Below are 13862 nucleotides of genomic sequence, written 5' to 3'. Positions count from 1 at the left end.
GCACCAAGCTGTAACAACATAGCAACACTTAAACACATACACTTACACACACACGTATGCACTCTCACACACACACACACACATATACTTGCAGACACTCAGACACATGCTCGACCTCGCAAATTATAAAGTTGTTTGGCCAAAACTGCTGGCTGGCAAGTTTTCGTTTAAGTTTTCCCTTTCTTCACATGGTTTTTTTTTTTTTTTTGGGGAAAAAATCTGCAGCACGTTTTATGTAACGCACATTGATAAGCATTTTGGCAGTCGGTGAATGATTTGCAAGTTTGCACAAAATGCTTGCACAAGCCATCGTTTTGTGCAAACGTGTGCGGATATCCAGCATCGAAGCTGGGTCGGCAGGAGGCGGAGCCAGGCATGGCCAGCCCATGTTTCGTTTGTTGGTCAGACACATAAAATAGAAGGCAAGTAACTTGCTGCAGGGCACAGCTTTGCATATCTCAACATAAAATGCTTAAAGTATTTTTTTTATTTTCCTTTGGCATATGGCAAACGAGTAAATATGATTTCAAATGCCAGCGATTGCAAGGAATCTAATTCAATATCTGAAGTACTTGCAAGGATTCCTTTGATTGTGCTATGATATATTTGTACCCGTTAGCTTGCATATAGGATTCAAAAGAGTATGATCGTGAACATGTATGCTAAGAATGTGGTTAGTTAATAGATAAATCTGCAAATAGCTGACTGATTGGTGATCAACGCATAGCCCAAAGGGCTAGAAAGCTGAAATTTGGAATGTAGTTATTTTATATGAACCATTTGCATGGACTATGTGGAAATTGTTTCCGGCTGTAACTCAATTGCAAGGATCTTTATAAACATAAACAGTTCACCCATCTTTATTAGAAAGTGGTTTAGTTTTGACTTTAAGCTGCGTTTAAAAGATTGGGGTTTTGCCAATGTAATATTCAAATTTAACAGTATGCAACAGAATCAGTTAAGATACTGGACATTTGTGTATAATATTGTATTCCAATCCACCAAATTTATAAGTCGGCCTCAATGAAAATGAATTTAACCAAGCATTCTGGATGCGCACGTATGCACATACAAACATAGATAAACATAAATACAAATAAATATGTGCGTTCATATATGTAGGTGTACATCAATAGCCGAGGGTATCTTCTGGGAAATCAGTCTGTCAACTAGTAAATTGTGCAACGTGTACTTACTGTTCTTTTGAAAATCCTGTGACTCCTCTTCCGCTAGGGTGCCTTCCGGCTGCAGACATAGCAGCAACAGCAACAACATCACCGAAACGACAATTGAAACCGTGCTCCCAGTGTCCAGCAGCGTTCGCGTTCGTGATTTTCGATGTGTATTGTGTTGTTGCTGTTGCTCGTGCTGTTGCCAATCGGTGAATGTTGTTGTTGTTGATGTTTTGAGTTGCATTTTTGTGGTTGCTGCTGCTGCTGTTGCTGTTGCAGTTGCACTTGTTGTTACCGTTTCGTGTGCTGTTATTAAAAACTGCATTGTAATCATTGCGTTGTGCTCGAACACAGAAACGTCTCGTCATTTATGTGGCAAACTTCAATTTGGACAATGAGTCAAAGCAACGAAACCAAAACCAGGGATACCAATAAAAATGGCCGCAATACATGTGGTTGCCGCGACGTTAATAGACAGACGCCGTTATTCTCTTGTGCCGCGCTTGTGTGTGTGTGGCGTTTCGTAAGAGCTGCTGTTGGCTATTTCCGTTTCCGTTGCCGTTTCCGCTTTTGACTTTAATGAAGCGCCAACGCTCATTTAGTTCGCTTTCACTTCAAGTTGGCCCATAAAAAAAAAACACTCGCATTTCAACTGGCATTTATATGTGGCTCAGCCGTTGGTTTCTTTTAGTGGTTGCTGTTTTTGTGCTCTGCTGCCACGGGAATCTTAATGTCCTTTTACATGTTTATTTGCACTTTTATTGCCTTTTTGGCATAGCAGATTTGAGAAGTCCCTCGACTGCCGCACTGCAAATAGAAAAGCAAAAATATAACATGAAACATGAGCTCCAGAGTAACTTCTAGGGGTTTGCTTTCACCATTCGGCAACCCAATAACCAAAGCCAGACAACAGCTTTGATCAAGGCAATTGCTGGCCTTGGTTATACACTCACAAAGGGTATCGCAATATAATTTCGAATTATTTGACGCTCGGAAAGAGACATCTTACACCATAAAATGTATACATATTTAAAGCTTCAATTACGAACAGCTACCATGACCGAATGGCTCCCATAGTCGGACAATTTTCGACCACGCAAGCTTTTCATAATTTATGCAATTCAGAAATCTATTCAGAGCTTTACAATGACAAGAAAAAATATTTCTTATTCTAAAGAAAATATTAAATTATAAAGAGAGAGAGAGAGAGAGAGAGAGTGATAACAATGGCTTGCCATTTGTCTGCCTTCTTGATGAAACATAGGACAAATTAATAGGCGACTTCTGCAGCTCAATGTCTGCAAGGGTATTTATTCGTCGACAAACAATAAATCTAACTAGCCAATCTTGTTGTTGTTATTGCTTTAGCAAAATATGAAAAGTGCTAATAAAATATTTTTACTGACTTGCGAGGCACACACATCAAGCAAATTGAACTCGTAAACTTGGCCGCCGCCAAAGGGTAAGCGGCAGACTTTACTGGCCTGAAACTGGCTCCGTAGTTGGATATCAAATTTGATATTTTATGTGCCCAGCGCATCGATGAAGTGTGATTAATGGCGCATTTCAATGTGAGTCTTGTAATTAAGGCCACCGACGTAGATTTATGAGTGTTGCTGCTGTTGCCACAGCTGTGCCAGCACGGCCTGCAACCAATACACCTTAATCCCGGCTGCTCTATTGTCCGGCTAAATGTTGCTGCTGTTGCTGACTTTAAACTGCGTGCTAAGCACGAGCGTCGGTCATTAAACAACGCATCAAAATTGATAAACCAACCCCCTGGCCACAGAAATAGTAGCATCAAGCACCCCCAGCCACACCCCCGTGCTCAACCCCAGCCCTTATCTTTGGCAGCGCGTTGTTAGCCAAGCGTTGCAGCCACGCATGTGTCATGGTTTGTTTGGCTTTGGCCCAATGTGGCTGGCTGCATTAATGAAGTGAGGATGGGCGCGACAAGAGCGGCGACAGGCACGCAAATGATTTTGATCCTGCTGCGGCTCACCTTACGCCCCGAAATGCGTAATTATGCAACATTTTCCGCATTTTTATGAACTTTGAAGAGGTCTTTTGATTAAAATGACAACCGAACGCAATGCGAGGAAAACAGAGGTACGGTTGCTGCTGACTGCCTGCCGAGCCATTTGCCGTTTGCATTTAATTGCATATTTACTTATGCCTCCATAAAAAGTTGTTACCTTTTCGATTCTTGTTACCTGTAAATAAGTGAACAAGCACAAGCAGTCGACAGCTTGAAAGCAAAAACTTTGCTCATTAGTTAATTTCATGTCGGCAGCATATGGTCCAAAGGGGGAAACAGAAAAAATAGGTACATATACAATGAGTAGTTTCTGGCGTAGCTGCTGCTGCTACTCTTAGCAGTTAGTTAGCATATTTTATTACTGATTAATTAACTCGGAAACATTAGCTAGCTGCGCAGAGTCCTTGCATTAGACAAGGCCTCTGCCCTGGACGAGTCATTGAAATTGAACTTGGTGGATTTGTTAATTAAAAAAGTTTGCCGGCACATGAATACGAGGTGTGATTCCTTCCTCTTCCCGTTCCTTTTCTTTGTGTGTGTCTGTTGCACAACTTTTGACATCAATTGACAGCACTGAACACACACCAGTCTGGCCAGCGGGCGCATTAACTGTCCAGTAGTGCCATTTTGCTCGAGATTCAGATTATTTTCATTTATAAATAGCTTGGCTACGTTTCGACTATTGACTGCAAGAAACAGGATCAGCGTTGTCTGCATCAAAAGCCGACTACAGCTTTGGCATCTCGCCTATTTTTGTATTTCGTTTCGAGCTCGACCCAAGGGCAATTATATATTTGCTTGTTTTCGACTATTGATTGGCTTTTTGCCCAGGTGTGCCTTCGTCTGAAACAACACTTGCCTCCAGCTCTCTGCAGTCTGAAACATGACTGAGTCTTGGGCCTTGAGCCCTGAGCCATGTCAAATTACCGCAGCTACTCCATCATGTTTAATTCAAGTCTTGGCAGGTGTACCCACCCGCGCACACAAGACTAGCTGCTCGGCTACGGCTGTGGTTGACATGGAGGCGCGTAAATTTATGAGCGCATGCTCAACTTTCCCATAAATGTTCATCACAATGTGACACAATTTCCCCAAGATTTAACGCCGCATCAACCCAGGCGCCCAGCCATCGAATGAGTCTGAGCCATTGGAATGCGAACGGGTATGCGAATGTCATGGCCATTGTCATGCCTTGTGTGCAATTCGCATGCTTCATAAAGTTGCTAGGCGCATAACTCGTTTTACTTTTTCTCCCACACAGCAGCTGATGGCAGCTAAGAATATAATAAGAAATATAAATTCTAGCGCAAGTCAACGCGTTGACACACGCACACACACACACACACACACACATGTGCACACACATACATTATACAGATAGACATAGCATTGCTTCTTATCAAAGCCAAGACAAGACGGGACAGCTGGCACTGAGTCATGACGGGCAATCACAGTCCCTGCACTGACTGGGCCTTAAGACAGTGCCAGAACCCTACAGCAACAGCAGCGACTGCAATTGCTGCTCCTCTATGTAGGGTGTCTGTCTCTGTATGTGTGTGTGAGTGCGTGTGAGTTGATGTGTGATATCATAAGCATGCGTCTGACAAGGATAAGCACCGCTACTGTCACTGTCGCAGCAGCAGCAGCAAAAGCAGCAGCCCCTGGCGACAATGCGTGCTATTACACCGCGCGGCATACTTTTAGCGCCACTCAAAGCACATTTCACTTTCATTGTGTGCGTGCGTCTGTGTGTGTGAGTGTGCAAATAAAAGTTGAATTATGACAAAAGGCATGCATCCGGCAGCAGCGGCAACAGCAACAATAACAACAACAGCAAGACCAATAACAACTATGGCCTGATAATGTGCTCTTCACCCATCACCTTGGCTCGTCTTTAAGCGTGTGTTTACTTAACGCGTGCGTTTGATTGTGTGTGTGTGCCGTTTAACATGTCGTATGCGCAATTTGTGAAATATGTGAGCGCTTTGCCAGCCAGCATGAGCAATGAGTTGCCAGTGTCTGTGTGTGTGTGTGTGTGTGTGTGTAGTGTGTGAGTAAGCAATTAGTTGCCTTTTCAGCGGAAATAAAAGCAAATCGTGCGAAAGTTCAGTAGGGGGTTAAACACACAGCAGCTCATTAATATCCTTTATGCGTTTATTACAGCAGCCGACAGCATCTTATGAAAAACATTAATAAATGCGCAACGCCAGATCTAACAGAAGCAATAGGAACAACAATAACAGGCAAAAATACTTATTGGATAAACAAAGGGAAAGCGCATCACGTACGGAAATCCAAATCAATCAGACAATGCAATATTATTAATTGTCCTAATACGTTCAGTTAGCCAAAAATCATTAATTTGCGATCATTAATCGACAAAGCTCGCACATTGGTATAATTGAAAATATATGACATATTGCCCTAAATTAGTTACGGTTATAGTCCTTTGATCCTAACCCCAACGAAGTGCAGTTTAACCAGCTGACCTTTTGGCCTGAATCACAATTTTTTCAGTCTGACTCAGTTTTTCATGAATTTTTAAAAATACTTTTTCTTTTATATTTTTATATCCTTTACCAATTGAAACTAGGTAAAAAGGGTATAATGGTTTTGTGAAAATGCATGTTACAGGCAGAATGAGACGTCTCCGAGATCATAAAACCCACACGACTTTCATTCTTTTTCGCAATAATTCATACTAATCGAACTATTAACACCAGAGTGAATCGCAAAAAAATAGTATATCGTATGTGTTCTTAAGTATGTGTATATAGAAGGTAGCTAGAATGTTTGTAATGACAACTTGGCGCTGGGTTCAGAGCATCTCCTAGTCGGAAACTGCCCACCAGTGGACAATGGGTTTTTTTTTCAATTTTATTTTGGGCACGCGTCCAGTTTAAACACACACAGACGCACTCGTAACCATACACACACTATTCATGCATAAATCAATTAATTTATTCTGCACTCGTTCGTTTTTCCATTTCATACCCTTTAGATATAAAATGGGTTAAAAACGGGTACATTATTAACTATTTATTATTCTTCATCAGTAATTACAGCTTGGTTGGTAGCTTATGAGTTTGTCAATCTTTGAGAATATTAGATCTAGAAACTCTATGCCCAACATTTATAAACTGTACTGAGAGTACAGAGTACTAAGTGAGAGAGATTAGCTACGACGTGGGTACAGGGTATTTATTAATCGACCACTATTTCCTATTCGAAAACTATTTCCCTAATTTGGTGGGCTTAATCAAGTACTTTACGTATATGCTAGAAAAATGAATTTAGCTAACTATTGCTAAGAATTTGATTTGGGCTTGCCAAGTTGAAGAGTTACCAGTAAATTTGGTATTTAATTTAATTTCACAGCATTCTTGGAATTTCGCAATTTACCGTACTTGGGGCGATAATTGTGCTTAGGAAAACTGACTGTTTGTAATAAAATTGAGTGCAATTGATTCTCAATAAATGCAACATTTTCCTTATATGTGGCTTAATTAAATAAATGTAAATTTCTGACAGCTTTAAGAATCATCTGCGTCGTCCCAAAGTGTTTTATTGTGCCCTGAAAAACCTTTATTGAAAACAATTTACCTATGTTTAAGCCTTAACCAAATGTAGAAATTTAATTGGCTTGACATTTTATGGCCAGCTCACGTCAGTTGCTTAAAATATCCTGTGAGCCTGTATGCATTTGTGAATCTTTCAGTTTGACTTTTGTTGTGAAATGCCCAACACGAACACTCTTTGGCTGTGAAGAGAGATGCGGAGGAAGGGGCTACTGCCAAAAACTGCGGCCTTTGCTGTCATTCACAGGCCACCCCAAATCCAGTGAGCTACTGTAGCATACCCCAGCCCCATCCCCTTTAACTTGCGCCCAGTGTGCTGGTCTGACAGCTTCATATAAATAAAGCGAGTGCACAGACACAGATACACATATCCAGATACAGCTGCTGCTTGTCCTGGCTGCTGTGTATCCTGGCGCTGCGGTTGCCCAAAATCTACCTTAAATTTGACAACATGCGGCAGCACAGGTGCCGCAGGTGGCGCAGCTGTCGCTGATATTTAGTCATCCCGACTTGCACCGTCACCCTGACACTCCGTTATCCCTGCGGGTGTCAATCAGAGCGCTGCCAAATTATGTATTTGGGTGGCTGGCAGCTTTAAGTTTTCGCAGCGGCTTAGTTGAACTTTGTTTGATATTAATGAGGTGGCATTTGTCAGCGATGAAATTTTTGCAATTTAAATTAACATCAGCTGCAATTAAATTAAACGTTTTTAATTTACAGAAATATTTGCACGTGGCAGGCATGACCCTACGAACTTCTCATCCCAGCATGCGATTGGAAACCCCAAATTTGAATTTAAATTGAAGTTAGTTTGGTAGCAGAAACCCCAAGGAGCATACCCTTTGAACGCCTTCTAATCCTTCAATTAATATTCTTCAGTGCCCAGACAGCAACAACAATTGACCAAATGTGACCCAAAGAGTACAGCATTTCGAACCCTTTTCGTGGTTGGAATTTTTGTGTTTCAGCCCTCAATTATTTAACTCTTGCGTCGTTTTTTTCTGCTCTCACATATTTTGTTTTCTATTAAATGCATAATTTATCTTTAAGAGTAAGCGTTGTTCTCCTTTTCTGACATTTGCCTCCATGAAATTCACATCTGATATGGGTGTGTGGAATGTGTGGGCAAAAGTTTGCTTTAAGTTTCTCGCTTGTCACCTGTTTAGCCAGCCGCACTGCAACCGCATCCAATGTAAACGGAGACAAAACAAAGCCAAGAAAGCAAGCTGGCGAGCTGGTCGGTGGGCGTGTTAGCGCTTACTTCATTAAAACACATGACCTAGCCCCAGTCACGAAGCTGTCTTTGGTCTTTGTGTTTGGTGTCAGTTGCTGACTGACTTTGGTTGAATTTCATTATTTATTCTCTTATCAGAGCGTAAGGATAAGGTCCCCAGCAAAAAACCCAACAGACACAACACAAACACAAAAAATAATTAATTATGCGCCCCTTTTTAAAGCCACAAATATAGCTGTACACATGGCGTATGATTATTTTTCTTGTTTTTTTGCACAGCACAACATAAACTCTTGTTAAGCCACTTTTGACAGCTGGGAATTCATTCGGAGCTCGTTGAGAAGAGGGGCGCCTCCACCTGGCGCCCAGCCAGCAAAAACTTGCAACTTGTTTTCATATTAATTAGAAAAGTAAACAAAGCGGCAAGCGTTGAGGAATCAAATTAAATGTAAATAGACGAACAAGCGGGTCAAAGATGGAAGCCCTCCAAGGAAATCAATTACTGGAAAGAGACTTTTGGGTACGCGCTGGTCGAGCTAATTAGCTGCAGCTGCTTGCGCAGGCGAAAGTCCATATGCTGCTCGGTATTGTCAACAACAAGGGGATAAAAATAAAACAAACAAAAAAATACTATTCAATATTCATAAATGAAAAAATGACAGAAATGCATTTGCATTTTCCCATTTCGCGTTTTCACATTTCGAAATTCGCATTTGGCGATGCGAGTCGAAAGCGAAAGTTGATTTTTAATTAGCTGCACTAAAAATAAATTGCACAAACGTGTCTGGCATTTGGGAAAAACAGCGCAGCGCTCTGCAGATTCTTGACATATTGCCAACAGCTGCACGTGCTAGAGAGTGGAGCTGGTGGGGCCTAGAAATGGCTGAGGCGTTGCCACGCGTCGCTTCATGGAAATGCATTTGGATTTTCCTAGCGCCTGCCTGCCCCGAGTCAAGCAGATGGGCGGGTGAGCCGTGTCGGTTCTGGAATTTGAATTTTCAATGCGTGCGCTTATGTAACGATTGGGTTAGCGCGGCCCGCGCTTAGTTATCGTTATCGGCCACTTAGGCGACTCTGGCAGCCAAAAAGTAAACAATTTAATGTATAAAGTTTTTGGTCACAGCGCAAAACAAGCGCCTGCCGCCTGCCGTTTGCTGTCTGCTGCCCCGACACATTCACGACAGACCCCTATGGAGCTGGATAACAAACCATTGGCAAAGTTTTTTGGGCAATCATTAAAATTCATTTCCCATCGACAGTCAGCAAAGACACATGCACAAGCACACCCAATCACAGACACACACTCACACACACACATTCGTTATAGATGACGCAATTTAGTTTGAATATCTATGGCAGCTTCCACATCCTCCACATTCCTTCTCTATATATGTATATATGTATTATGTATACGCGGCTACAGCAACCCAAATCGATGTCGCTGTCGCTGCTTTTGCTTTGTGTGTTTGCCTGTTTGTGTGAGTGTGTTAGTGTGTGTGTGTGTTTTCACAAGTGCCTCGCAGCGATTTGAATGCGGCAATTCCTTTTGAATTGATCCCAAAAGTGACCTTTGATTTTCGATACGATTTCAGTCATTTTCACATGGCCAGGGCCAAAAGTCTCCAGCGACTTTTACTAGCAAAACACAGACACACATTTACATGCGTATACATATATATATCCATTGGAACAAGGGCCATTTTGTTTGTATAGTTTAAGTGCCCGCATTAGTAGCGCATATAAATTTTGTCGCTCAACTCGACAACAACATTTACAAAAAGAGCAACGACAACAACAACAAGAACAACAAGGGGAATATCAGCGAAAGGCAACGACAACGACAACGACAAAAGCGACGAAACGAAGCGAAAATCAAACTAAAAGTTCGCCACATGAAAATCATAATTCAAACGTTGAAATCAGCACACAGATTGCCCCTGTCTGCATGTGTGTGCGTGTGTGTGTGTGCCTTTGATTGTTTAGTGCTTGCTGGTTGTGTGCGTGTGGGCATGAATACACAATGGAAACTATTGAAAATACGTAAAGCCTCTTTGCCTGCCTAGCGGCATGTCCTTGTGCTGCTTCTGTGATTTCTGCCTGCCAACCGCTCATCTCCTCCGCTGTCCCATCATTTTCTCTGCACCCTTTTGTCCCCTTCGCACTGTGAGCGTGTGGGTTTTGTTTTATTGCCAGGCTGACTCGTTGGCAGCATTTGCTTTTTGCAAACACTTTCCCCAGTAGAAATGGGGCCCGGCTAGCTACGGGGCACTAGGTGTATGGGGAATCGGTTGCTTCGTTGCCCATTGTGTGAGGATAATCGAAGCCATAAATAACAGGCGCGAACGCGTTTTTTCGTTGGCTAACAGTAGTAGCAACAACAACAACAATAGCAAAAAGCCACGATAACAAAAGTGGCAAAAGTGACAAACACCGGGCAACTGTCAGCCGTCCACGTGTGATCCCGCCCCCCTTGCCAACGTTGAGTGGGCCAACTCGTTAGCAAATTCAATTTGTGCGTGTATGTCAACAGTTTCGCTGCAGCAACAGTAACAGTAAATGCTGATGCTACTGCAGCAGTAGCTGATGTAACCGGCGCTCATAAAATTTGCGCCGCTGCAAAAAAACCGGCAAAAATCGCGTGCGTCATCGTGTGACACAGTTTCAGAAACAGGTGTTGCTGTTGATGTGTTTTTTTTTTTTTTTTGTACTTAAAAATCAATTAAAAATTTACATTTCATTCACACAATAAATTATTTCCATAATAGCCACAGACCGCACAAGCACAAACACACAAAGGAAAATTGTATGAGCCCATGCGAGCAAAAACATGTTCAAACAATTAAGGGTTGGAAATGGCTGTCGAAGAGTTACCCTGCACCAATCTCAAATTTTTGCTACAAATCATAGACAATAATTTTCCACTTGTTTTTCGCAATTTTAACATACCCGTTTCAAAACAACATCTAGGTATAATGTTATATTTTAAAGAAGCTAGTATTATTCGACTGTTTCAAGTTCAAGTTTTGGTTTGAATAAGTTTGAAGTCAGATTTCGAGGGAATTGCGAAATACGAATGAAATGAAAGATAAATTCATATATATTAGATCAAAGATCTTTGAAAATGGGTTTGTGCTTCATACAATCCTTTTCCGCGTTTTTTCCGAAATTCCACAACAAACGCTTTTTTATATAACGAGAGTTAAGGTAAAGACCAACAAGCAGCAATAAGGATAAACAAGTTTCAATTAATTATAGCGCCTGCTTAAACACAATATTGTTTTTGTTGTGCCGCCCGATGTGCAATGCATAAACAATTTTTATTGCATACATTGCGGCGCAGTAAAAATGTTCTGAATTAAATTTCACAGCACTCAATTGGGAACTCGCAAGCGTACTTTAAAGCGAAATAAATAAAATACAAGTGTGAAATAATTTATTCATTTGATTCCGCAAAAAATCAATCCAAATAATTGAACAGTCGCCTCACTGACATAGTCACACGCCGTATTAGTAAATTTCAACATATTAAGCTGGACAATCGCTGCGGAAAGAGTCGAAAAATGTTGATTTTTTTTTCGAGACAACCACCAATTGCAATTAACTATTAAATTGTAAATTAATATTAAAATTTAATTAAAACATTTCTGTTATTTTCTATTTTAATATGCCCACAAAATAGTATTCACATTATTTGTGTATGGGTGTAAATAAAATATGCGAAATTGATAGATTGAAGACTTTCATATTCTTGTTATATTATTATTAAATTCTTCGAGTGCAAGTTAAAACGCATTTTCAGTGCGCTTTTGTTATTTTACACACAGACACTGACAGCACATTTCTTCAACTGTTATGAATAAAAAAAAAAATATAATAAAATATTTGCTGTTGCAACATTGCGCAAACAAAAAATCAAAGCCAAATAAAAGTTTTAAGCGCACAAGATAAATTGGTATTCTTTTGAGGGTGCTCTCCCTAGTAGTTGATGTTAAATACTTGTTTTTAGCCAGACTACAAAACCAAGAAAACATAAATTGACGCTGTCTGATTTAATTTTAGACCTTGGGCGATACAAAAAAGACTCGGCAACAATCCTGCAAACTGCAAATGCACTTTGCTAGAAGCCACTCGAGAGCAACTGTTTGAAATTCGCTGGAATCTAGCAGGAAACTGTAAACGAATATGAACAAAATTAATTTATATGTTAAGCAACTGTTGAGTAAACAAGTCCTATCGCAAGCCGCATTTGGAATTGCAAAGAATATATAAAATTTCAACTTTGAATAATTGTGTCTGCTTGTCAAAGGAATAAAATAAAATAATATATAAGTAAATCAAAATTGTACGCAGACTATTGCCAGAACAATGGCACTTAAACTAAAATAAAACAAATTCGAATAACAAATATACAAACAAGCAAAAGTATCTATGGACACAATGTATCTTAACCATTTAATCACTTTCAATCTCAGCGTATTCTACATCAGATTTCCATTTAACCACAAAATAAAACACAACATGGAATCAACCTTAGCAATTTTTTGTTTATCTTTCAGATTTGTGTGGATGTTTTGTGTGGAAAAGATACATTTAAATGTTTGTGTTTTGAATTCATTTTGGTCAAGGGAACATCTTATTCGATTGTTTCAACTACAGTTGCGGTTGCAATGCCGCAGGCAAAGCTGCTGCCTAAACTGACAGTGAGTTATGGCAGTATCTGGTCAGCATCAGCATCAGCATTAAGAACAGAACATAAGCTTATGCTTTGTAAAGCTGCCTTTGTCTAGGCTGTCTCTTGCGAAAATGTGCCTTAAATTTTTCACAAAAAAAAAACGAATGATTTATGTATCTTTCGACTACCTACGCGTTGTTTTAATAAATGTTTATCAAAAAATCATATACAAAATGAGAGTGAAACCTTACACTCGAGCAAATTTAATTGTTGCCTGTCTTCGGTACGGTAGAAAAATGTTAATAAATGTCAAAAATATTTCCACTCAACTGACACATGGAGTAAACCAGCATCGTGGCATAATTTCACATAATTTATGAGTTTTCAATTTATCATAGTCCTCAACTTTTGGTTCGCTTGCCGGCTGCATCTGCGAAGCTGAAATCGCCCAAAGCTGCAGCCACGATTTGTTACGCAGTCCAAAATGTCAAATGTCAAATGTCGAATGTGAGTTTCACATTGAGTGCCCCCTTTTCAAAGCGGGAGAGAGGGTGGGAGAATTGCATGTGAGGCACACATGTTGAGCTGAGCTGTGTGGGAAGCAGTTACGCCTTGTGGCTTAAGCTCTACTTAGTTCATCCAAATAAGTCGCAAGCCCCCATAAAATATTGCCACTTGTCATCGATGAAGTCGTTTCCCCTTTCCCATCAGTTCGCTGCGTTCCGATCCGTATTTTAGCTGCGTCTGTCTGGACTGGAGCTCATGTTGTGCTTGTCATTAAAGTCGTAAGCAATGTCATGTAGCTGTCAATTCCCGAAAATCGCATTAGTCCGTAGAATTTGTGTTATGCAAGTGACAACTGTCGGCTGTCTCGAGAACGAGTTTAGTGCTCGGAGCTTATCAGGCCGTAAAACCCGCGGCTCAACCACCTACTTGTGCTCGAGCACTGCCAAAACACTTGTGCGGCTGCACATAATTAGCGCTAGCCCCTTGAGTTACCTGACAGAAAATTCGCTGTCGCTATTCCGTTACGTTATGTCAACGTAAATTTACATTTTTAGGGCGCATAAAAGGCGCTCACGGGCTACGGAATGCGGCCGTTCAGCTAAGCTTCGGTCGAGAAAGGTCCGCTTAACGAAATGTTAAATATGCACACAAGAATGCAGAT

The 13862-nt window shown here is 40.8% G+C and overlaps 1 protein-coding gene across 1 annotated transcript in view; it reads right to left on the bottom strand.

The window, feature by feature from the left end:
• Positions 1-1331, bottom strand: part of LOC115764762 (nephrin) — a 44129-nt gene extending 42798 nt beyond the window's left edge. Inside the window, exon 1 of the mRNA XM_030707998.1 lies at positions 1197-1331. Within this exon, the coding sequence (XP_030563858.1) occupies positions 1197-1275 (79 nt within the window). The 5' untranslated portion in view covers positions 1276-1331. The remainder of the gene's footprint in view (positions 1-1196) is intronic.
• Between the last annotated feature and the right edge of the window lie 12531 nt (positions 1332-13862).

This window comes from Drosophila novamexicana, unplaced genomic scaffold (assembly GCF_003285875.2).
Source record: "Drosophila novamexicana strain 15010-1031.04,08,12 unplaced genomic scaffold, DnovRS2.1 tig00000870-arrow-arrow-pilon, whole genome shotgun sequence".
NCBI lineage: Eukaryota > Metazoa > Arthropoda > Insecta > Diptera > Drosophilidae > Drosophila > Drosophila novamexicana.
This window is presented reverse-complemented; position numbering and strand designations above follow the sequence as displayed.